Genomic DNA, 24,884 nt, shown 5'->3' on the forward strand with positions numbered 1-24,884 from the left:
CTGTCCCCCTGTCCCTCTCCTCTGTTTATAGTATAAAGTTACACAGAGCTGTACTGGTTACTTTTCTCACTGTGGTCACAGAATACTTGGCAGAAACCACGTATGGAGGGAGGGGTTGACTCTGGCTCATGGTTCCGGGGATGCCTGGCTCACAGACCAGGTGATGATGGCATTGTGGGATGCAGCTCCATGATTTGAGGAGAGTGAGGCAACAGGTCTCATCTGGCTGGCCATCAAGACGCAGGGAAAAGTGAAAGCCTTTCCTCTGCTCACTTTTCCCTTTGTATTCATGGCAGGGCTGGAGTCCAGGGTGCTGCCCACATCAGTGTGGCTCCTCCCTCCTTAGCTGAACCTCTCTGGACATTCCCCCATAGTCACACCCAACGGTATGCCTCATTAATGCCCATGTGTCTATTAGTCCAACTAAGTTTATCAGAATAAATCAGATTTAATTGCTTAGTCAGAATTAGCGATCACAAAAGTCCTCTTACAATGGGAAGAGGGTTTGTGTTTGTGATATATATATATATAATTAGAAACAGTGTTCAAAGCAAGAATAAACCAGAGGAAGTGAACACAACTGGGCAGATTAAGGGCTTTTCCTGACTATATTAAAATGGACATTATATTTTAATTGGACTGTTGGGTATTTTGATGTTTAATTTCTTAAGTTCTTTATATATTCTGGATATCAGCCCTCTGTCAGATGTGGGGTTGGTGAATATTTTTTCCCATTCTGTAGGCTGTCATATTGTCTTATTGACCATGTCCTTTGTCCTACAAAAGCTTCTCAGTTTCAAGAGATCCCATTTATTGTTTCTCTCAGTGCTTGTACTACTGGTGTTATACTTAGGAAGTGATCTCTGGTGCCAATGCATTCAAGACTACTTCCTAAAATTAGACACCAAAATACCCAACAGTCTAATTAAAAAATGGGCTATAAAGCTAAACAGAGAATTCTCAACAGAAGAAGCTCAAATGGCTGAAAGACATTTAAGGAATTGCTCAATATCCTTAATCATCAGGGACATGCAAATCAAAACAACTCTGAGATACCACCTTACACCCATCAGAATGGCTAAGATCAGAAACACTGAAGAAAGCTTATGTTGGAGAGGATGTGGAGCAAGGGGAACACTCCTACACTGTTGGTGGGAATGCAAACTTGTGCAGCCACTTTGAAAATCTGGATCAAGAACAGAGTGGGAGAACAAGGAGAGAGATACCATGATAAATGAAGACCCCATGGGAATAGGAAGAATCAGAGTACTAGAGAGGTCCCCAGAAATCCACAAAGATACCTTCACAATAGACTACTGGCAATGGTCAAGAGAAAGCCCGAACTGACCTACTCTGATGATCGGATGGCCAAACACCCTAACTGTTATGATAGAATTCTCATCCAGTGACTGGTGGAAGCAGATGCAGAGATCCATGGCCAAACCCCAGGTGGAGCTCCAGGAGTCCAACCGGCGAGAGAGAGGAGGGATTATATGAGCAAGACATAGCAAGACCATGATTGGAAAAAACACAGGGACAAATATCCAAACTAGTGGAAATGCATGAACTGTGAACCAATGGCTGAGGAGCCCCCATGGAACTGGACCAGGCTCTCTGGATAAGTGAGACAGTTTATTAGCTTGAACTGTTTGGGAGGCACCCAGGCAATGGGACCAGGATCTGTCCTTGATGCATGAGCTGGCTTTCTGGAACCTAGGGCTTATGCTAAGATACTTTACTCAGCCTTGGTTTAGGGAGAAGGGTACTGGTCCTGCCTCAACTGAATCTACAAGGCTGTGCTGACTCCCCAGCAGAGACCTTGCCTTGGAGTAGGTGGGAATGGGGGGTGGATTGGGGAGGTGGAATTGGGGGGTGGGAGGAGGGAGGACAGGGGGATCCATGGCTGATATGTAAAATTAAATTAATTATAAAATAAAAATATTTATAAAAATGGACATTATATTAGTAACAACACAAGTAAAGCTAACAGGAGCTGAGCAATGCTCTGGAAGAGATAGTTGACAGGGAGGGGCCCTCTTGGAGGCTAGACCTGACCTATGTCTTGACCAGGGTGGCATTTCAGGGAGTTGGTCACTACAGAGGTCACTGAATTATACACTTAGCTCAGTGCCATTTATACGAAGTCTATCACAGCCCAATAAAAAAGGAAAAAACTATATAACTGCAATACAAACTCAAAAGTGCTACATTTTCAGATAAATACATCTTCCCGAGTTTGCCATAAAATCCATGCAACCAGACTGAGGTGGCTTAGAAATGTCGTGGCTGGATTATTTGAATACAGCCTGTGAAATGGGCTCCCAAGAGAAGCCATACTTCGGATGACATCATCAAGCAGCATCACTGCTCTCACCATCCTCCACTCTCCTGTGTGATGTCAGGACCTTTCAGTTACAACAGTCTCATTGGAGCAGTTGGGAATTGCAGTTCACACTAGTAACATGTGTGGCCCTGTCCACACCCGGCTGTTCTAAGGCTGGTAGGTGACACACAAGGCTCCATATGCTCCCTCCACCTTGACTCCACACGTGTGCTGTGGCTGTGGATGCTCACGGCAAAGAACAGAGTCTGGTGTGATACGCAAGTGGAACCTGGTGTTGGCACCTTCTGGGTGTAGCAGAAGAACAGTGATTAGCTTGTCCATGGGTACTTCAGGACAGCTCACCTGACCCAGGTCATGCCTGGTCTCCTGTGAGTCATTTTTAACACCCTTTGGTCCTGGGTTTCCAAGACTCCACTTCACCCAGACTCTCCCAGTGGGATCATAGAACCCCTCCAGGCAGTCTGTTGGGCAGGGGGCAGGGCCAGACCGGCTTCCCTGAAGGTCTACTTGCTCACAATGTGAAGAAGGCCCCCTGTGTATGCATACACAGCTCCCTGCTTGACCACAGCGAATATTTTGTGCCTCTGCCTAGGGCATGTGGCTGGCAGCTTCCTGAAACCATGTCTTCTAGGGCTGATGGAGAAGCAGTTCTGCTCCTCCCCACTGTGCCAGGGAGCTAACACTGCCATCATCTCTGACACAACCTATCTTGACTTCCCACTAGTGTGTGAATACAACTGTGGCTGGGTTGCTTTCAAGAGCTCTATCTTGTCTTCCTTAGGTGGCCTGGCACTTCCCCTTCAGGTGTCCAGTCCTTGCTTCTTCTGCCCTGAGGCCTGAGGCTTTGGTCCGAGTCCTGAATATCCAAGACAAACAGAGGAACCAGAGGGTGAGCCTGTTGTGCAGGAATTACACTAAGCACAATGGCTGACAGTGGCCTCCTGTTCCCATGGCTGCAAACTCCTTGAAGTCAGAGACCACGTAGATCTTAGTCGCTCTCACACTCAGCCCAATGCACAGGTCTGATTAGTGGGTAAATAGAAAAACAAAACAAACAGAAAAACAGGAAAAGAGCAATAGTGATGCTCAATGCATAAATTCCTTGGGGGGGAAGGAGGTTGTTTCATGTGACTAGGTCATTTGTCTGATCTCATGCTATTAGAGGCTTTTCCTGAGTGCATAGTGAGGGAAATCTGAATGGTTCCTTCACTAGCCATTCAGACATTCACCGGTGTTGGAGGAAGAAAGCTACAACCCCGAATCACAACCGCAGCTCCATTTCAACATCATTCCATGTCTGTGACATTTCTCAAGTGGACTGAGTCTCTTCAGAATGACCGATCAATAGACAACTCAGAAAACAAACAAACAAACAAACAAAAAACAGGCCAGGTGGTGGTGGTGGTGGTGGTGGTGGTGGTGGTGGTGGCGGCGGCAGCGCCTGCCTTTAATCCCATCACTTGGGAGGCAGAGGCAGGCGGATCTCTGTGAGTTCGAGGCCAGCCTGGGCTACAGAGTAAGATCCAGGACAGGTGCAAAGCTACACAGAGAAACCCTGCCTCAAAAAACCAAACCAAAACAAAAAACACAGAATTGCCCTAGAATGTATCAAGTTTGTGACAGAGACTCAGGTAAGCAACAGGACTTAGTGGACTCGCCAACCTGGAAGTCCCTCAGAAGATCATAGTGACCACAGGAGCCAAGAGCAGCATAGCCCTGATACCTTCAGAGACCGGGAATTGTGTAAATGATACACAAGGCTTTGCGGCATGTGTACATTTGTGTGTGCATGCTTCATAAAGATGCTTCCTTTCCACAGCAATGCCAATACACACACTGTAGTGCAGAGCCCAGCTTGTGGGTCCATTGGCAGACACAGCCTGTGTTTGGCTCCCTTTGGAAACTAAAGGGCAGAAAATGACCTCGTGGAGAAAGTGAACAGTGGCAGCATTAAATTGTAAATTCGGTGCAACAGCAACCAAGTGGCTGTCTGCCAGGAGCCCAGCACCACAGAGCTAGTAGAATAAAGCAGGTGCACACCTGCAGGGGGCAAGCATGTCTGCAAAGCGTGTGCCACGGCTGTCTGCAGAGAGAAGAAAAGAGCATCTCTTCCATCCTCAGCAGGAGGAATCACAAATATCCATGCCACCCTTTATGCTTAATGCAAAGTAGTCTTTAAACTTTGTCCCATCTTGGATCTGAGCCAATCAGGGCCCTGGGCTTTCTAGGCAACACTTGTACAGACTATTAGGCAACATCGGGTCCAGGAAGGCCTGACATGGAATCAGTAAAGGACTGTGCATACTCAGAACCAACAAGGTAAAGAGGGGCTTGGCTTTATTTTGCACAAGGGGAATAAATTCTACAAATGTTTTCAATAGAAAACTGTGAAATTTCTTTCAACTTAAAAAACAAAGTCATAGGAACCAAAGTGTAAAAAGACAGGAGGTAAGATTTTGTGAATTTTGTAAATTTTGTGAATTGGTCTAAGAAAGCCCTCCCCAATCAGATAAAATTTACTTTTGGCCTTTACGGGACACTCTGATGTTTGTCTCCAGGGGCTCTGAGCACCACAGAAGATGGAGGCCTCTGCAGCACAGCTCCACTTTCAGAGGGGACCCCAAGAAATGTAGCCCCAGGGTACTCTAGTGCAGTTGAGGCCATGGCTGTAGTGTGGGAGGTACCGCTGCTCGCACATGAGGAACCCACCCATTCCCACCTGTATACCACCCCCCACCCCCTTTACCAATGCACTTCGGATTATCAGCAGATGTGAAATGGCAATTTTGGAAATACACGTGCCTTTTCCTTACATCTTCCCTTCTTAGCGTCTGAATCCCAAGGCTTCTGACCACAGTGTGTCAGGAGATTGTTTACACATGTAATGACTTCAAAAGCTAACTTAAACAAGAACTCCTTGAAAGTAGTCGCTGGAACTCCTGAATTACCTGGGCATGCTTGGAGACCCAGTGACGGAGGACATTCAGGACTCGATTGGTGGCTGTTCTCCGTATGATGAACTCCTTGTCGCATGTTCTCTCAGTGTTGTTAAACCCTTTGGAGGAAAAAGAACACACACATTGTAGTTAGGGCCGGTCCCTGGGGACTAGAAAAGGTCACTTATTTTAGGACTCCTGTTAATGAAACTCACAAATGCTGCATTGTGGCAAAGAGGGAACGTGGCTTTAGATGTGTGGTTTCTGCTTGCTTATTACATCTCCCAGCCAGCCCACCGCAGTTACAGGTGCAATTACATGAATAATGCACACGTATTTATGAAAGGCCGCCAAGGACAGCTAGCGACCCACTAATGACATTTCTATTTATGCCTCTCATGAGCTACAATACAAAGCCAAGAGGGAGCTTTAACAAAAGAAGTGGAGCCAGTGTGGATCTATTTATACCTGTGCCACACAGTGGTTGTGTAACCAATAGTACTAGATATCTGAGCTCACAGGTAAGGTAAAATACTCTATTGTCTGTCTGCAGACAAACAGTATAGCCAGTGTTTGAAAAGAAGTATTTGAAAGTTGCTAAAAGTATGGGTTCCAAATGTTTTCACCTCAGAAAACTTGTAAGAACATGAAATGAAAGATTTGTTGATAAGTCTGAGTCACTACACAATATAAACATACCAACACATCTCTTTTATACTCCATGAGTAGATAATAGTCATGTAGTTGGTGCTTGTCAGTTACAAATAAAATAATTCAAAGCAAAAAGACTGGCAGAATTGAAGCTTCTGTCCTTGAGGTCTGGTAAATTCTATCGGTCTCTGATATCTCTTACGTGTCTGTCTCATAGAGTTGCTGTGGAATTCCTCTCATTAACTAGTGAGTGTTGAACATTTTCACAGTACCTGCACAACAGCAAGAGCTCACATGTCAGCCATTACTATAATTCGACACTTATCTGGTGTCTTTCGGTGGCTGAGCAGGTAGGTGTAGTGACCTTGGGCTTTATACATACGAGGCAGGTCTCCCACCGCCAAGCTCTAGCCCAGTGTCCGGAGTCCTTCTGTACAGCCACGTCACTGCCTTAGTTACCTTTTCTTTGTCAGTAAAACAGTACTTCACACTGACTCCCTTTTAAAAAACATCCTGTGATCCAATGAGAACTAAGCAATCTATTTCCTTTAACAATGAATACGTCTTGGGCTGGCTGCAGCTCCATGGCGAACCACTTGCCTAGTATGTTTAATACCCAGGGGCCAAGTCTCAGAACACAACAATAACTCCTTCCGAGAGCTGTCTACACTTGCTGATTCCATTTCTGCATCTCTTACTGTCTCCACGTCTCACTCAAGCTTCTCACCCACCAGCAAGAGAGACTCTGTGAGGTCACCACCAGCCTTCCCGTCTATATATCCAAGGGGCGCTCTGCAATCACTCCCTCAGAAATGTATCTCTTAAGTGACTCCCTGTAACACACTACTCACATATTTACACCCCCAATCTCATCTCTGAGCTCCAGATCCAGGTTTCCAGCTCCTCTTCATACTCTCCTTCTAGATGTCTCAAGCACACCACAAGCACAATATGTTCAAAAAGAAACACCAGGAACCAAATGTGAAAAGGCAGGAGGTGAAAATCAGAGCCAAGTCCCTGATGGAGGGGGCTGTCCTGAGAGGAGGGGAGAGCTTTCCTGTTCTGGCCTCGTGGGGTTTGAATCACAGTATCTAAGTTGTTCGAGGCAAGAAACACCAGGGCCTACCTGAAGAGCAAGGGCAAGGTGGGAACTGAGACTCCCACATAAGGCTGGAGTTGTCAGAGGTCTGTCCCCTGTGAGAGGGCAGACCAGGACATGCTCTATGATCACAGCAGACAGTTTAGAAGCTTGCCTGAAGCTGGGGCTATCACTCAGTGCAGAGACTTCTGGGATCTTTGACCCAGAAGAAAGAAACTTGCTTCCTCAGCACGCATTCCAGCAGAATCTGGGGGAAAGTCTCTCTGGAAACGGCTAACCACAGGCCCAGGACCTGAGGCTCAAACTGTGTGTCTTCCTTGATGGGAAGGAAGTTAAAGTAAAGGTGGCCGAGGCCCGCAAGTGGACTCCAACAACAGTGCTCAAGGCCTTGGTGGAGGAGCACACACTCATCCCAACTTGTGCAGAGTCCCCAGCCCTGAAGAAAAACTCACCGCCCCAAATCACAGATCGACAGACACACAGGTCAGGAACCCACCATGCCACACTCCGCCACACTCCGCGCTCCTAGCCCTGCCAAATTATGGAAACCTTCAGTTTTAGGGATCGGCCGAGCAGGCACTTCAGGACCAGGCACTAAGAGCCAAGCAACCATTTGTCTCAGTTTTCTTTCCAGCTGCCGTGGCAAAACACCCTGATGTGAGGGACTCAGGGGAGACGGGGTTGATTTTAGGTCACAATTCAGGATCACAGGACATGGTTGCAGGGGTATCAAGGTTGCAGGGAAGCCAAGACAGCTTGTCACATCACACCCACAGTCGGAGCAGACAGAAGTGAACATGCGCATGGATGCTTGCATAAATCCATTATTTCCTTTCTCACACAGTTCAGCACCCAAATCCAGGGGACAGCGCCACCTACAGACCGTGCCTTCCCACCTTAAAGGACATAATGAAGGTAATCCTCACAGACATCCCTGGAGTCCACCCTAGACAATCCCTCACTGAGACTCACACACCAGGGCATTCTAGAGTGTGACACATTGGCAATTAAAAACGATTGACATGCACATGAAGATTAAGATTTAACTGTATAGACCTTTCCCCAGACATGTTGTAGATCATGTGAAGCCTTGTAGCCAGCATGTAGTTTTAGATCATTCATTCTCTTGTTAAGTCTTTTTAGTTCCAACCTTTTTAAGCCTTTTGGCTCCATACACAGTGGACACACAATTGTATTCTTCTCTTAAGAAAAATTGCATCATTAAAAACAATCCATCCAAATGTTTCTGCAGATTCCACATATCAGAATAAAGTCCATGAAGGGCTCTCTAACAAGCCCAAACATTACAAACATGGTACTGGCCATCTTACCCTCCTGCTTCCTTTTCCCTTACTAAACTATTGGATTACATTTGTAACCAGCCACCAAGTTCAAATCCCTTATTTGGCCACTTCCTTATGCCTAACTCATTCCTGAGGGTGAACACCAAGGTCTAGCTATCAAAACACCAAGGCCCATCAATCAAAACTCATTATTTGGCTACACTGACTAACATGTTCAATTAGGACTTACCAACTCATCCTAACACAGACTTCCCCTTTTTCTCCTTAAAAACCTCTCTGGTAGAGACACCAGCTGTTGTCTTTGCCTGATCCACAGAAAGTCCCTTCACCCTTGCTTGTCCCCTCCAGAGAAATAAAACCTCAATTATGATGAGAATTTGGTGTCTGAGTGCATTCTATGTGGACTCTGAGACCCCTTTCCATCCATCTTTTCATTATGTTGCCACAATGACTAGTTTTTGAGACTATCACAAACACAGCAAAGGGGAAGAGAGGCTAGGCAGAAAGGGAAATGTACATCTTCTCTTTGAATGGTGGGATATGCAGCCAGCTTCATACCCCACTGGTAGGAGGCAAGCAGAAAGAAAAATGGCGATATGGGAAAACACTGCACATAGGTAGGTTATGGTGAGTCCTGTTAGTGTTGCCCTGAGCCAATGATCTTGGTGTCTGTGACCCACGTGGTAGGCACCTGGGAGAGAAGTAAGTGCAGATTCTTAGTTTCGTCTGCTGTTCTTGTGGAACTGTTTTTGATAAACAGTTGCAACGTGGTGAATGGAAGAGCTAGGATCACTTCAATGATCCCAACCATGGGAACGATTCTTAATGAACTAAGAAAAACATCAATTCAGCGAGGCGTCATTTTCCACTTCACACAAATGGACATAATCTTTCTTTAGCATCCATGGTGTCAGTGTGACTTGCTATTTTTTTATTTTTTATTTTATTTATTTATTTATTTTTAACTCAGAACCTCTTAAGTGTGTATGCTTGACAAAATCTACAGTGGCTTGGACTCCAGTCTGCACATGTATTACAACCGTGCCTCTGGTCTGCTGCCACAGACAGATGCTTTAAGTCAGTCATTGTTCCACAAGCTTCACACAGGGCCTGCGATTTAACCCTAACATGCAAGGACATAGTAATTGTTGATCATGTGACTGAGCTCCAAGTGTAGTATCCTAAGTCATGCGGCTTCTTTTCAGTAAGAGCCATTACACAGAGGAGATGTTATCTCCGCTTAAGGACAAGTAACAGGAGCAGAGACATCGGCAAGCCAAAAGGGCCGGAACCGGGCTTTGAGCTTAGACCTATGCAGACCACCCTCAATCATTTCCACTGCCCACAGCCGGTTTTAGTCTTAAGCATTTTTTTTTTTCCCCACAAACCTGCAAACCAGTTCTTTACAAACTACATTCTTACTAGTTACTTGAAAATTTCCTACGGTGTGTTTGATCACATTCACCCTCCATTCCTCTCCTAACTTTCAAGATACAGCCCAGTCTGACCCCTCAGTTTGCACTGGCTACCCACTCCTGGGTGTGGCTGACCGACTAGAAGCCACACCATTAACAAAGACCCGACTGTCTCTTCCTCCTTCCTCCTGACTAAGGTTTTAACATCACACTCGGTCCAGTCTTGAGGGCAGAGACTTTAGCTATTACACTGAATAGGTGTCTTTTGTAACTTCCCAATGGCAAACCAGCCTCCTGAACTGGAGATCCTTTGAAAAGTCAGTAAAATACCGCAGTGGCTCTGGGGAAGGACTAGGCAGGGATGGAAGTGTTCAGTAGCAGGCTATGGGGAGGAGTAAGTTCAACATACTGTACATACGTGAATGAAAAAGTCCTGTAGTTCAGTTCTGTGAACAATATACAAGAAAAATAAGAAGGAAACACCATGAACTTTTCCCAGTTCATTCCCATTTCCCTACATGACAGTTCTATACAGTGTTTTGTTTGTCTTTTATTTATTTCTTTAATATTTTTGGACTTCATATGACATGTTAATGAGGACTGAAATCAGTTTAATGCATGTGACCAGCATTACAGAAATGAAGTAGAGGAGGGCTGTCTGTATGTGTTGTCCAATAGTGAGGGTTAGCATTCTTTAGAGACCTTGTGCATGTGTGTGAGTATGTGTGTGTATGTATGTGAGTGTATGTGTGCATATATGTATGTATGCATGTGTGTTTGTGTGTGTATATAAGTGAGTGTATCTCTGTGTATGTATGTGTAAGTTTGTATGTATGTATATGTGTCCATGTGTATGTAAGTATATCTATGTAGATGTGTATAAGTGTGAGCATGTGCACGTGTGTGTGTGTTTGTATGTGTGTTTGTGTGTTCATGCACGTGTGTGTGTGTGTGTGTGTGTGTGTGTGTGTGTGTGTGTGTGATAAGTCATAGCATATATCTCCTAGAGTGAATGAAATGAGATTTGAAGGCAGGTTTTAGGACTGGCTGATCAGTAGTTGATTTCAGAACCCCTGGGAGGCAGGGACCATGCCAGACCCCGGACCCAGAGCATCTTCTCTAGCTGTCTTGTCCATTGCTGTCTCTTCATCCTCCACCCGATGCTCCCTGTGGCCTCTCTGGCCCATTCATGTCCTCTCTGTTCTCGAGTGGACTCTATTCAGTTCTCGTGTTGTTGAGGTTGTAACGTCCAGGTGATAGCCATCTCTTGTGGATTTTCCACGCATGCCCACATCTCCAACATCCCCCCCAAAGTGTTCTTTCAAGACAATGGGAACTAATTCCATCTTAATAACATGTTCTTCCTCCTGAGAAACAGATCCAAAGATCTGTTTATACTTCTGTTTCTCTAACCGTCCTCACTTCCTCTTCTATTAACGACAGCCACGGCTTGATCCCTTCAGAAAGAAACTCTCCTGCTGTTGTCCTTGGTTTTCCTCATCCAGTGATCACAACTTTTACACTTAGCAGCCTTGATAGAGCGCCCTCAAGTCACCTGTCACCATCCTAAGACTGGGCACAGAACAAGTGTGTTGTAGCTGTGGTTGCTATGGGCAACAGCTACAGCTGCTCTATAACGTAACCACAGCTCCCGTGCACCACAGCTCCCGTGCACCACAGCTACAGTTCCCGTGCATCACAGCTCCTGTGCACCACAGCTACAGTTCCTGTGCACCACAGCTCCTGTGCACCACAGCTCCTGTGCACCACAGCTCCTGTGCACCACAGCTCCCGTGCACCACAGCTCCTGTGCACCACAGCTCCTGTGCACCACAGCTACCATGCCCCCTCCGTGCACCACAGCTTCCCGTGCCCAGGTGCCTGCACCACAGCTCCTGTGCACCACAGCTCCTGTGCACCACAGCTCCTGTGCACCACAGCTCCCGTGCACCACAGCTACAGCTCCCGTGCACCACAGCTCCCGTGCACCACAGCTCCTGTGCACCACAGCTACAGTTCCTGTGCACCACAGCTCCCGTGCACCACAGCTACAGTTCCTGTGCACCACAGCTCCCGTGTACCACAGCTCCTGTGCACCACAGCTCCTGTGCACCACAGCTCCCGTGTACCACAGCTACAGCTCCTGTGCACCACAGCTCCCGTGCACCACAGCTCCTGTGCGCCACAGCTACAGCTCCTGTGCACCACAGCTCCTGTGCACCACAGCTTACAGCTCCTGTGCACCACAGCTCCTGTGCACCACAGCTCCTGTGCACCACAGCTATATCTTCTTCACACCGCAGTTACAGCTGCCATGTGTAACCACAGCTACACCACTCTGTCCTCCGTGTCTTCTTCCTGCCATAATTCCATGGTTGCATCATTATCTTCAGGGAGCCGGCTGTTTTCCACAAAGTCCACAGCAGTAGGTGAGCAGAGGAGACATATTCTTCGCTGTCACAATGTTTCTTTCTCTAGTGGGGATGGGGAATCACCCTCCATCCAGTTAAATGTGGGAAACGAAACCCCCAGCCAATGGAGATGGCTTCTGAATATCTAAATATCTGGGTATCTCCCTAAACACCCCCTACCTTGTCACTCCTGCACTGCAAGACCTAATTCATGTTCCTCTGCTGTGGAGTATGGATGGAGTGTTTTCCTAAGCATGAAGAAGTAATGTGTGTTACACCACAACCTGATAAAACTGAAGAAAACAGGTCAATGCAGGCAGGCAGGAGATGAGCACGCCCGCCATGCTGGACATTAGGGTAACAGTGAGTCTGTGAGTGACAGTCCTCAAAGATGGCACCTGAGAGAGGATGGGGACTTGCTGTGGAACCACTGGTGCATCCGGCTGCGTCCAGTTAATGCCCTGTCAGCAGTCACTGGTTGGCCAGGGACTCAAACCCTACTCAAAGCAGGCAGCAGGAGAAAGTGAATCACCGTTTTATACACATGGAGTAGTTCCCACTTCAGATCCCATCTAACTTACTCACGGCAGACAATGACATCGCTGTCTACTTCTTTTCAGCTCTGACTCTGCTCTTCCTTCCAGGTAGCAAAATGAGGAAGACCCCACTAGCCTCACAAGCCCAGCTCCCGCCATGCAGAGGGTAAGTGTGTGGTTTCTGGTAGCCTCTGCTGAAGAGAGGATGCTTGTGTATTAGAAGCCCTCAAACATGTCCTTATAGTTTGCTAAAAACCACACTGTCCATCCCAATGAGCTCATCATATCATGCAGGCCTCGGGGAGGGAAGGAGCCAATCAGCTCATGAGCTCAGAACATGGAGGGGAAGTTTCTAGATGTCTGTTAATCATACTAAAGGGACAGTAAACAAATATAGCAGAGTAAGATTACTATCTGTCTTTTTTTTCCTTTGTATACATGTGCTCTTATCCTTCGGTTTTTAAGTTCTTATTTGGGTTAATCTCAGATAATTTTCCCTAGGTGCCATTAACTGTAGCAATGTCAGAACATTGTTCAAGAATGGAGTTGTGTGAGAACTCTTAGTGCTTGTGAGAAAACTCCAAGGAAACAAGAGTCTGTGACCTCAGTTTCTTCAAACACAGACTCGTTCTTAGAATGTGCTTTTGTGCCCCCCCCCCCCCAGGTGTAGCAGATGGGAGTGAGTTTACTTCCGATTTTTCATTATAACTGGTATTGTTGTTTGTTTATATGCCTCTATAGAAAAACGTGTTTTCACCACATGAGGCTTGCCTGCCACGAGCAGCTCACCCTTGTCATTGGACACTTTGCTCATGTGACTCTTCCTAACCCTCAGAGTGTAAATTGTCTGATGCTCTGAAGAAAGCTGGCTACTGCAGGAGACGTTAGTCTGCCTCAGTTACCGGCTCTGCTCTCCCAGGTCCACCGCCTCTAGAGCAGTAGACACAGCAAGAGATGAAAGCATATCCTTACAAACTGGGGCAAAGAAGCTTAGCAGACCTGCCATTATTTGTGATTAAAAACACACGGAGAATGTGGAAATCAATATATCATTCCCTTCATCTCTCAAGAAAATCAGTAACAAAAACTGTCAACTGAATTGCTTTTATAGATCTAAAAAAAAAATACATGATTTAAGATCCCCAAAGGAGTGACTGACTATACATGGAGTTAAAATGGATTAAAAATCTTTTAGTATTACATATTTTACTTCTCACGATTCCACAAACGTGTTCCTCATTCTTTATAGAGAAGGAAACTGGGGCTTACTGGAATCTATGGCCACCTAAGGTGACATACAGCAGAATGAGAACCAAGGTTTATGTCCAGGTGATCTGCTCTGTGGCACAGGCTCTTCCCATAAACACAGCCCACCTCAGCATCTATAAGGAACAGCTACAGTGACTCCTGCTGGGCACATGCCATTTCCAGGCCTCCGTGGGCACTGCTGTGCTAGTGTGGACACAAAGCACACCATAGTGTGGAGGGTGTGGGCAGCTCTTCCAAACCGGGATGATCGCATGTGAGGGGATGCCAAGACACGAACTCATAATGTGAGCAAGTACAAATGACTTCAAAGAGACTGTCTGGGCAAGGAAGATAAAAGGCGGACTAGAGTACAAGGGAACACAGATTTGTGGGAAACAATAGCAAGAACCATCTGGAAAACTGAAAGTCAGCAATTTTTTTTATTAAATGAATTTTGTTAGGAAAATTTTAAGAACAAAGTCAATACAACCAAGAGAGCCATTCGGAGACCTAATAATGTTTCCAGAAACCGTTAACACACAGAATACCATGAAAGGAGCAGACTTTGTCATTCACCACCGTTTCAGTTTTCTGCTCCACTTTAGAACCAGCTGTGGTTGTTATGAAGTAATTATAAAATCATAAAGTAAGGAAAAGAAGAGAGGAGGTTTTTCTGTACAATTGTTTGAATTCCTGGATGGCTACTAGTTGCCAGTTGTGGGAAAATGTTCACACCCTTGGCATTAGGTAATCTTTACCCACAATCCAAAATAATAATGATTCATAAAACCTTTCTACAGAACTCTTCCTATACATCTAGAAATGTTGCTTTCCCTGGGAATGGGATAGGAGATGTGAGTGACAGTTCTGCTCAGGGGATGGGGGTTAAAAGTGTCTGTAGGTAGGGCTGTGAGATGGTACAGTCACTGCAGAAAACACTTTGTTTCACAAAAAGGTAAAAACTGGATTTCTATGTGACCCAACAATACCACACCAAGATGTATAACCAAGAGAAGTGGTAACAGGAACTCAATCAGAACCTATACTCCAGTGTTGACTGTGGCCCAAAACTAAACAAAACAAAAAAAAAAAAAACAAAAAACAAAACCAAAAAACATCAGACAGACATAAGGAAAGCTTTGAGGAGGCATTCAAAGGTGTTTTCAGCCATACAATGAGTGAGGTTCTGACACACTGCTACAGTAGGGATGGATCTTGAAAACACTAAGCCAGAAAATTAGTCAGACATGGACAAATACTGTGCAACTCCACTTCCATGAAGTATTTAGAACAGGCCAACTCCAAGAGGCAGAAAGTAGGCATGAGTTAATCCAGGAGCTGAAGAGAGGAAGAGAAGGGAAACATTGCCTAGCCCTAATGGGAGCAGAACTTCTTTTTTTTTTTCTTTTTTCTTTTTGTGGAGCTGAGGATCCAACCCAGGGCCTTGCACTTGCTAGGCAAGCGCTCTACCACTGAGCTAAATCCCCAATCCACTGGGAGCAGAACTTCTATGAAAAGCACTTGAAAATAAATAGTAAAAATGGTTGTTGTGGAGTATTAGTTAAAGATGTGTTACATTCTTTTATGCTGTGGAATATTTGTTTAATGATGCAAAGATGTGTTGCATTCTTTAATGTTGCATTTGTTTAACTCTGTGAAGCTGTGTTACTTTGCCTAAAACACCTGATGGTTTAATAAAGAGCTGAATGGCCAATAGTGAGGCAGGAGAAAGAACAGGCAGGGCTGGAAGGCAGAGAGAATAAATAGGAGGAGAAAAAGAGAAGAAAGAGGAGCCAGAAAAGGGGAAGGAGGACGGCAGGGGCCGGTCATTCAGAAACACAGCCAGACATGGAGTAAGAAGTAAAAAGAAGATATAAAGAAAGGTAAAAGCCCAGAGGCAAAGGGTAGTTGGGATAACTTAAGAAAAGCTGGCTAGAAATAAATCAAGCTAAGACCAGGCATTTTATAAGTAAGAATAAGCCTCCATGTATTTATTTGGGAGCTGAGTGGTGGGCCCCCAAAGAGCAAGAGTGAGAGAGAAACTCAACTACAAGTGATTGAACAAAGTGGGTGCATAGAATTGTGAATGAGCATGCCCTTGTGAATCCAAGGAGTGGACGGGCATAAATAGTTGAGATATTCTGAAGACACCAAAGAAAGGAATTTTAGAGATGTGGGGGAGGATAGTGAAATGGGCCCCTTTTTTTTTTTCTTCCACAACTGTTAACACACAAGAATTTAAGCAAAAAGATTTTAATGTCCCAAAGCAGTGGGACTAATAACATTAGAAAATGAAACACACCCTTGGAAGGGAAAGCAGCAGCCACAAAGCACAAAGTTGGCAGCCTGTTTTAGTCAGACACAGAGTATTTATTAAGCATACTTGTGCCAGTGACTCTTTGGAGGCGCTAGGGGACATCACTGAACAAGGACAATTAGCAAGCTGTTCCTAAGAACCTGTGTTCTACTACAGGGGGATAAAAATAGTAAATGGTGCCAGTGACAGTATTATCTACATGGAAACAAATAGAGAAGGTAAATTGAGATGCTGGAAAGACCCACCGAAAGGATCTAGCGAAACTCAGAGAAAGGTTAAAAAGGGCCAGTGGGCTAACATGAGCAAGGGGGCAATCAGTTAGATGGGGCTGGTGACGGTCTTCCAAAGAGGGGCTCGTGAGTTGGGACATGAGTGACAGAAAAGAGGTAGTCATGTGAAGGTCAAAGTTTCAAGCCCCAGGTGGTGGAAACTTGGTGAACACAGAGTTGGAAGAAGGGAGATGGAGCTGGTAAAGTCAGCAAACCTGAGGGTATACCATCAGCTGAGTTAAAGATCTGGGGTCGGTCTGTTTGCTGGCATTGAGAAGCTACCTGAAGCCTTGACTAGGAGAGTCAGAGAATCTGATTCACACTTTGGAAATGTTTCCCTGTCACAGGTAGTGTGGCTTGGAGAGGGCAAAAGTAGAGTGAGACGTGACCTGAGAGAAGTACCTATTGAGGATCTGGTCGGTGAGTTTGAGAGAGGTTGTGGCAAGACAGGGTATGAAATGTTGGGGGCAGCGGGATAAGATTTACTGAAGGGAAGTACCAGGGCATGTCTGTGTGCTGACCAGAATGCCCAAACAAGGAGAAAAAGGGTTTGTAGAGACAACAGAGACTGCAGATCAGCTCTTGAGGAGGTAGAAAGGGGTGAAGTGTAAGAGTTGACTCTGGAATAGTGAAGGGAGGACCCTTCCAGATTCCTTGGAGAAGTAGAGGGTGGATCTCGTGCAAGGCCTGGTCACCTCAGTGGAAGGCAGAGGACATTCCTGGCCACTGATTTCTGTTTTACCTGATACATATGGGACAAGTAGAGCCTGGAGAGGGAGGGTGGGGATCTGGGAAGAGAAGCCAATGGGAAGTGGTCATCCTGGGAGAGGAGCCAATGGGAAATGGTTGTCCTAGGGAGAGGAGTCAATGGGAAGTAGTTGTTCTGGGAAGAGAAGCCAATGAGAAAAGGTCATCCTGGGAACAGGAGCCAATGGAAAGTGATTTCCTAGGGAGAGGAGCCAATGGGAAGTAGTTGTTTTGGGAAGAGCAGCCAATTGAGAAGTAGTCATCCTGGGAACAGGAGCCAATGGTAAATTGTTGTCCTGGGAAGAGCACCCAAAGGGAAGTAGTCATCTTGGGAAGAAGAGCCAATGGGAAGTGGTCGTCCTGGGGCCTGAAAACTTTATGAAGATTGTCTGAAATAGTCACTGGACTTTAGTCATAAAGTTAATCTACAAAGAACTCCCAAAGTGTCTCCAGAGGACAGCTCCACTCTGGATGAATTCCAAGACCATCCAAGGCTGTCAAGTTCAGTGGTAGCCTGGCCTGCCCCATATGTGCCTTATACACCTATGGTCTTCTCTTCAGAAGTTGAACTTGTTGTATAAGGCTTCCACTTCTCTTGACGTGGCCTGGAAGCAGCTGTGGACAGGCTGAAGGCCTGATCGAAGATATTCATGTCTGCCTTCCATTTTAAATTCTGTGCCTTACTTTGAAACTTATAGAGAGCAGGGGTGGAGACTGGAGGGGGGGCACTCAGTGTTACCTGACTAAAGTATGCATGAAACCTACCTGGGATTTCAGCCTTTGCTCAGCTTACCATGTGATTCTACTGGAGGGAACTGGTTTAGCAACAACCCACGGCTTAGCAATGGTTCAGAATTTTAAGACTTTCCTGGTTTTGCACTTTCTCCTGTTTGTGTCCATACTTGAAGTTCGGTTCTCTTTTACCAGAAGCTGCTAGGCACAGGAACACACATCATGCTGTACACAGGAACACATACAATGCTGTACACAGGAACACATACGATGCTGTGCACAGGAAACACATATCATGCTGTACACAGGAACACATACAATGCTGTACACAGGAAACACATATGATGCTTACACAGGAACACATACGATGCTGTGCACAGGAACACATACGATGCTGTACATAGGAACACATACAATGCTTACACAGGAACACACAAGCTATACACAGGCACACATATGATGCTGTACACAGGAACACATATGATGCTGTACACAGGAACACATACGATGCTGTGCACAGGAACACACATTATGCTGTACATAGGAACACATATGATGCTTACACAGGAACACATACAATGCTTACACAGGAACACACATGCTGTACACAGGCACACATATGATGCTGTACACAGGAACACATATGATGCTGTACACAGGAACACATACGATGCTGTACACAGGAACACATACGATGCTTACACAGGAACACATATGATGCTGTGCACAGGAACATGTATGTTAGTTGTCACTGAGCTCCCAGGCCCCTTGTCACAAGGCAGGCCCTGGCTACATGGCTACTGGGAGCATGCATGACAAACAAGTGTTGTCACTGGAGAAATAGGAATCTCTACAGGGAAGACAAGCCTTGGACGCTTCAGAGTCCTTAAATCCAATGAAGCCAACAGCTTTGGGCCCTCCACTTATCCCCAAGGACAATGGAGATAACCCTCATGATGCTAGCTAGCATCAGTGTGGAGGTATTGTGCCTCCTCACTCCAAGGTTCTTCCATATTGTAACGCTCAGCAGACGTCACCACTGCAGCCAGAAGATCAGCACCATCTATAGCAGGAGATCAGGGAACACCCTAATCTTGTTCTTTTCCTCTTTCTTCCTGCCTTCCTTCCTCCCTCCCTCCCTCCCTTCCTTCCTTCCTTCCTTCCTTTCTTCCTCCCTCCCTTCCTTCCTTCTTTGCTCTCTTTCTTTTTTGAAACAGGGTTTCTCTGTGTAGCCCTGGCTGTTCCAGAACTCACTCTGTAGACCAGGCTAGCCCCAACTTCAGAGATCCGCCTGCCTCGGCCTGCCAAGATCAGGATTAAAGGTGTGTACCACCACTGCACAACTTGAGTTGGCTCTTCTTTAATGTCTGCATATTTCATCCCCACTCTTGCCCCTCACCTCTGGGCACTGCAGAAAGACATGACAGGAAGGGCAACTTAGAAAGGGACCTCTTAGTGCCTGCATCTCACTGAGAAAAGTCTTCTTTTTCCCAGCATCTCAGTTTCTCTTTGATCCCAAGAAGAGCTATCCAGATGCCTCTGAGGTCTCTTCCTTCACGTCTCCTCAACTAGAGCCAGCCTCCCACTATGAGGCTGTTCCCCTTTCCTTTGCAGCCAGTCCTGTTCTTCTTGTGATACCCGTCTCTACAGATCCTTTGCCTCTGCTTACAGAGGCCTCCACTTGCTGTGACTCCCTCACGGGTGACAGTGGCGCTTGTGTATTTCTTGCTGGCCCTAGTTCTTCCTAAGCAATCTGTAGGCAGACAAGGAGTTTGTGCAGGAAAAGAAAATGGATCAGTTGTGCTCTTAGGTGGTGGGTACAACTTAGATAGCCAAACAATACTAATGCCAAACATCCAGCTGCATCTGTGGGATTACATAGCATCCCTGAGTGGAAATAGACCCAAACCACATCTCTTGTGTGGAAAGTTCAAAGACCATGAGATTTGTAGCACAGTATCAGGTCCTGTATAAGGTGGGATAATGGGACTCCTGAGGGTCAAGACAAGAGGCAAGGAGGATTCTGAACTGGCTTTCTGGATAAGACCTAGAGATGGGGAAGTGGTTTCTTATAGGGCCCAAACAAGGTAACAGAAGTCCACTCTACCCATGTGAAGAGAGTGAGTTTCATCTCTAGACATTGACTTGGGACACTGGGTGACATTTATATCTCCTTTCATTCAGATGGCCTTACACACAGTAGAGACTTAGTCAGTCTATTCAATTGCTTTTATTGCTTTGAACCTTAAGGTTTTTGTCTTTTTTATTCACTTGGCTTGTTATATTTATTGGAAGATCTTGGCATTTCCTGAGTCAGGAGGTCCCTCAACCTCCCTGCTTTGGAATTTACCACACTTCCCCTCCCATCCTCTTGTCCCCAGGCTCTGTAACCACAAGATATGGTGAAGCAATTTCAGGTTAACAGCTGAGAACTCTGAAGAGATACTTGTACATAGCTGAGAAGCCTGTAACCCCAGAAAAATACCCTCCATGCAGGCCAGTGTCACCCTGGCCCCATCCTTGGGCTGCTCCCCACGCTGTTTAGTTGGGGATTGGCTGTGGCCATCTTCCCCATATCCACAGAATGCTACCCACAGTTAACCTGTATCATTTCAATGACAAATGGCTGTTCACTGCTCAGTGCTGAAAACCCTCAACATAGATGGCTAGAAATTCTTAAACACAGTTAACCAAGAACTTCACACTCCTCTTTTGTGATTACTGGACACCTTTACCTTATTTATAAAGTACTGTACTTTCTGCAAAGGGATCTCATCATCCTCCCTCCCAGAACACATGCCCTGTGTATCCGCCCAACACTTCTGAACTGTTGTGCAATGCCAAGAGGCTCAAGCAGTACCCCAAGAATTCTACTTCTTAAGCCTTTGTTGCTATCATTATTCATTAGACCAGAGAGCCCTTTTTATAAACCACAAATTCTGCAAGTATTTTCTATTTAACTTCCCCAAAATGATTCAACTGTCTAAAAATGATTTGACAGTCTACCAGATATGTTTACAATTTTTTCTACCAAATCAAACTATTTCATTTATATAAATATGAATTAATGAACTACACTCATTTTAAAACTTCATCAGTCCTAAAACATGCTGATTTCTAATTTTAAATCAGTTTTAAGGGCAGAGGCTTTACCTATTACAGTGAATAGGTGTCATTTGGTTAGAAAAATAACTTTCCAACAACAAACTATCCTCTTGGACTGGGGAACCGCTGAAAAGTCTGTAAAATACCACAGTAGCCCTGGGGAAGGACTGGAGGTCTGTCAAATACTGAGTCACCCGGGGAGGGGATGAGATGTTGCTGAGAAAAGCTCAGTCCTGAGAACATGAAAATGGCTTTTTATGCTCTTCTCTCAATTCAAGTCTGGAAATGTTGTCTTTATTTTGAGGGCAGGAGGCCTGTGGGTGAAAAGGCCGTGGGCAGACACCGCACCAAAGGCACCACTCCTCAGAGTTCAAACATCACAAGTATGATTATCTTATAGCTCACATCATCTGAAGCTTACTTCTGCCAGGAACTCAGCTGATGTATGATTGACAGCAACCCCGTGCATCACGGGTGACCCCCTTCCCAGAACCTCGTTGCAGAGCAGTGATGACAATTCCATGTGATTAGTGTTCATCACACACCAGGTTCTGTTTCCTAGGCATGCTCTACATTTCCAGTTATTTCACCCCCATGATGGCCTCATGGGATTGTAGAGTTTGGGCTACGGTGTCGTCACACACCTTTCAAATCAGCTGTAGATGGGATTGCTGCAGGCACACGCTCTAACTGCTCCTCTTACACATGTTCTCAAGTGAGCAAACAGCTCCTTGTGTTGTGTGTGGCCAGCCAGGCTAGAGCTCTGATATATGGCCTCTCAGGCAAGGACTCACCTCATGGCTGTGCTTTCCCAGGTTATCTAGTCTAAACACAGGGCAAGAATCCTCTAATCACAGTGTTCTTTTGTAGACATGCCACATATTACACAAGGCATTTATTATTTATTTTGCCTGAAGATATTATACATTCATGGTTTTAGTTGTGAACAAAGCTGCATTAGACCTGTGAAGGAACGGATTTGACCTTGGCATGTTAGCCCAGTCTACTCAGGTCTGCATTAGAACTGAGGTAGCTTTAAGATGTGGACACTTTCTTTCACACGCACAGCTGATGATGTGTATTCTGGGCCTTGGGGACTCAAAGCTAAAATTTGTGTTTCTCAGGCCTTCCTACAACTTGGGTTCCAAATGAAATAGCAAATTAGTGTGATGGGGCTATTGTCCTTCCCGGCAGCCATGGTGACCGGCAGGTATGGTCACAAAGGGCAGGACCCTCCTGCAGCACCTGCAGGAGGAGTCACAGGGCAGTGGTAGTGACTGAGTCAACGCCATCATGATGCCACTAGTTCTCTCCATGCAGTGATGCCCAGATTCCCAGTGGTCCCCCTCCCTCAACCCACCCCTCCTTGTCTTGAGTAGAGGTGGCTAGCTCTGCATGGTGACCAAAAGTTATTCCTGAGATCTGGGGGAGGGGGGCACGGGGAGTCTCCTCCTCCACCCAAACTTTCCTTCCTAGGAATTAGCTACTTTCTTCCCTGAGACCAAGTGTTATGGGTAACAGTAAGCAACTGCCCAGCGTCAAATTCCTAGTAACCAGCCTGTGACACAATATTCAAGCTTCAAAACCTACAGGTGCTGTTTCTATCAGATGCCAGTGGCAGGTGAAGAAGACAGTGCATAGCAAGTCTTGGTACTTCGTTATAATAACTCATTCCATCCAGATGTACTAGCCCTAGAAGGTTCTCCAGTTTATAGAAAGAAGCCTGCCTTATAAAACAGCTGTATAATTTTCATTTAAATATTCAGATTTATAATTTCTCATAATCATCCATTTCTGTCTTAGCTAGGGTTACTATTGCTGTGATAAATACCTTTGACCAAAGTAAGTTGGGGAGGAAAGAGTTTATTTGACTTACACTTGCACATTGTATCCCATTATTAAAGGGAGTCAGGATAGGAACTTAAACAGGGTAGGGACCTGGAGGCAGGAGCTGATGCAGAGACCAGGGAGGAATGCTGCTTACTAGCTTGCTCCCCGTGGCTTGTTCAGCCAGCTTTCTTATGGAACTCAGGACCACCAGCCCAGGGATGGCACCACCCACACCAACCACTAATCAAGAAAATGTCCTACAGGCTTGCCCACAGCTCAATATTATGGAGGCATTTTCTCAATTAAGTTCTCTCTTCCTCATGACTACAGCTTGTGTCAAGTTGACATAAAGCCAGCCAACACACTTCCTAAGAAAACAAAGAAAGCCCAGTAGAAGCATAAGCTTCTCTCTGGACCTGAGGATAGGCCTTGGTAGATTAGACATTTGTGAGCCCATCTCTAGAGGAAATCGGTATAAGAGCTTTAAAAAGCCTCCTTTATTTGCTTGTATCTGGCAGAATCTAACCTCCCATTTAAATGAGAAATAACCACAGCAAAAATAATTCTATAGATTCAGCTAAAAGAACTGGTTGGCCAATGAAAAGGATTTAAGTAAAAAAGACAGTGAACTGAGAAGCTAGCTTCGTGGGCACTTGCACTGTTCATAGGAACATATTAATGTGACAGTCTCAATCAGCATCAAATCATTGCATACTGGCACTCACACGGCACTCACACTTGAGCACCCCACTACATGGTGTAATGAGGCTGCAGTGGGGACAGGACAATTTGTGTAGGCTGTCTAAGAGGTTCTCTCTAGCTCTGACATGCTCAGGAAACTTAGCAAACAATTAAGCTCTAAGACTGGTCAATAGCATGTCTTCCTGAGGTGGGCATCATCAATGCCTCCATGCCGAATGACAAGAGATGGTTCTTGTCCTTGGATCTGAGGACCTGGATTAACCACATTACACATCAAGGTCACTCGCTAGAGCCAACTCTCCACCATCAGTCAAGATGATGAAAAGGGTTCTTTTCTGACCATGACTCTGAAATTCTCTCTGATGAAGAAATCAAATCAAATCTACAGATCTATTCATCGGCAGTGGCAAGAGTCCCATTTACTCAATGTGATCAATTCTGTCACAAGCAAGGTAATTTTCGACTCTATGAGAGCTTGCCTTGGTATCAGAAATGCCAATAGTGCTATGCTTCCCTAATTGATTCCCTCAGTAAAGTGCACTGGACAATTATGGAATGATCCCAAGATGGAGTTGGGTTGAGTCTTTGACCCATCAAAGGCTCAGATCACTTGTATGAATGCTGACAACTGGCATACATCAATGCCCCCCTCAGCACAAAATGACTCTCCAAATGCATGGACAGTTCCTTAAGCATTGGATAAATTAGCCTCATCAAGGTTGTACATAACAAGACCTCCAATTGAAGTCAGGAAGAAAATGCACACAATTACAAGTTCTTTCTTACCCACTACCCTGAACACAAGCCTTGCCACTTGCTGCAACATTAAGTACCTATAAAGTGTCTTTCACAGTTCTAGCCAGGTTTTCCTTCCAGTGACATCCCTGAGAAAGAACTGAAGGAACTCACCTAACTTGTTTCAACTTTTGCTTTGAAGAGAAGATCAACATTCTAAGCATTTATAATGTTCTAAACATCACTCTCAACTCAGACACAACAGCCACCGAAAATAAGTTTTCAAATGAAGATAAAAGTGATGAGGGTAATAATATTAGTGTTCTTTAAGCCTGTAAGGCAACAGGGATAAGAACAAGTGAAATACGGGTTTACTGAGGCATCATTTACGTGAAATGGTATTTACTCACCATCAGTATGTAATTCATTCATGATGAATACACTCACTGCAATCGTAATCACAAGAGAATCATAGACCATATTTACTACCCCCAAAGTATTCT

The 24,884-nt window shown here is 45.4% G+C and overlaps 1 protein-coding gene across 4 annotated transcripts in view; it reads right to left on the reverse strand.

Moving 5' to 3' along the window:
• The window catches only part of Rasgrf2 (Ras protein specific guanine nucleotide releasing factor 2), a 225,652-nt gene that overhangs the window by 33,250 nt on the left and 167,518 nt on the right, over positions 1–24,884 (reverse strand). For all 4 annotated transcript variants that reach the window (XM_036207032.1, XM_036207031.1, XM_036207030.1 and 1 more), the window contains exon 18: positions 5,293–5,399. In XM_036207032.1, the coding sequence (XP_036062925.1) occupies positions 5,293–5,399 (107 nt within the window). The remainder of the gene's footprint in view (positions 1–5,292; positions 5,400–24,884) is intronic.

This window comes from Onychomys torridus, chromosome 15, assembly GCF_903995425.1.
Source record: "Onychomys torridus chromosome 15, mOncTor1.1, whole genome shotgun sequence".
NCBI lineage: Eukaryota > Metazoa > Chordata > Mammalia > Rodentia > Cricetidae > Onychomys > Onychomys torridus.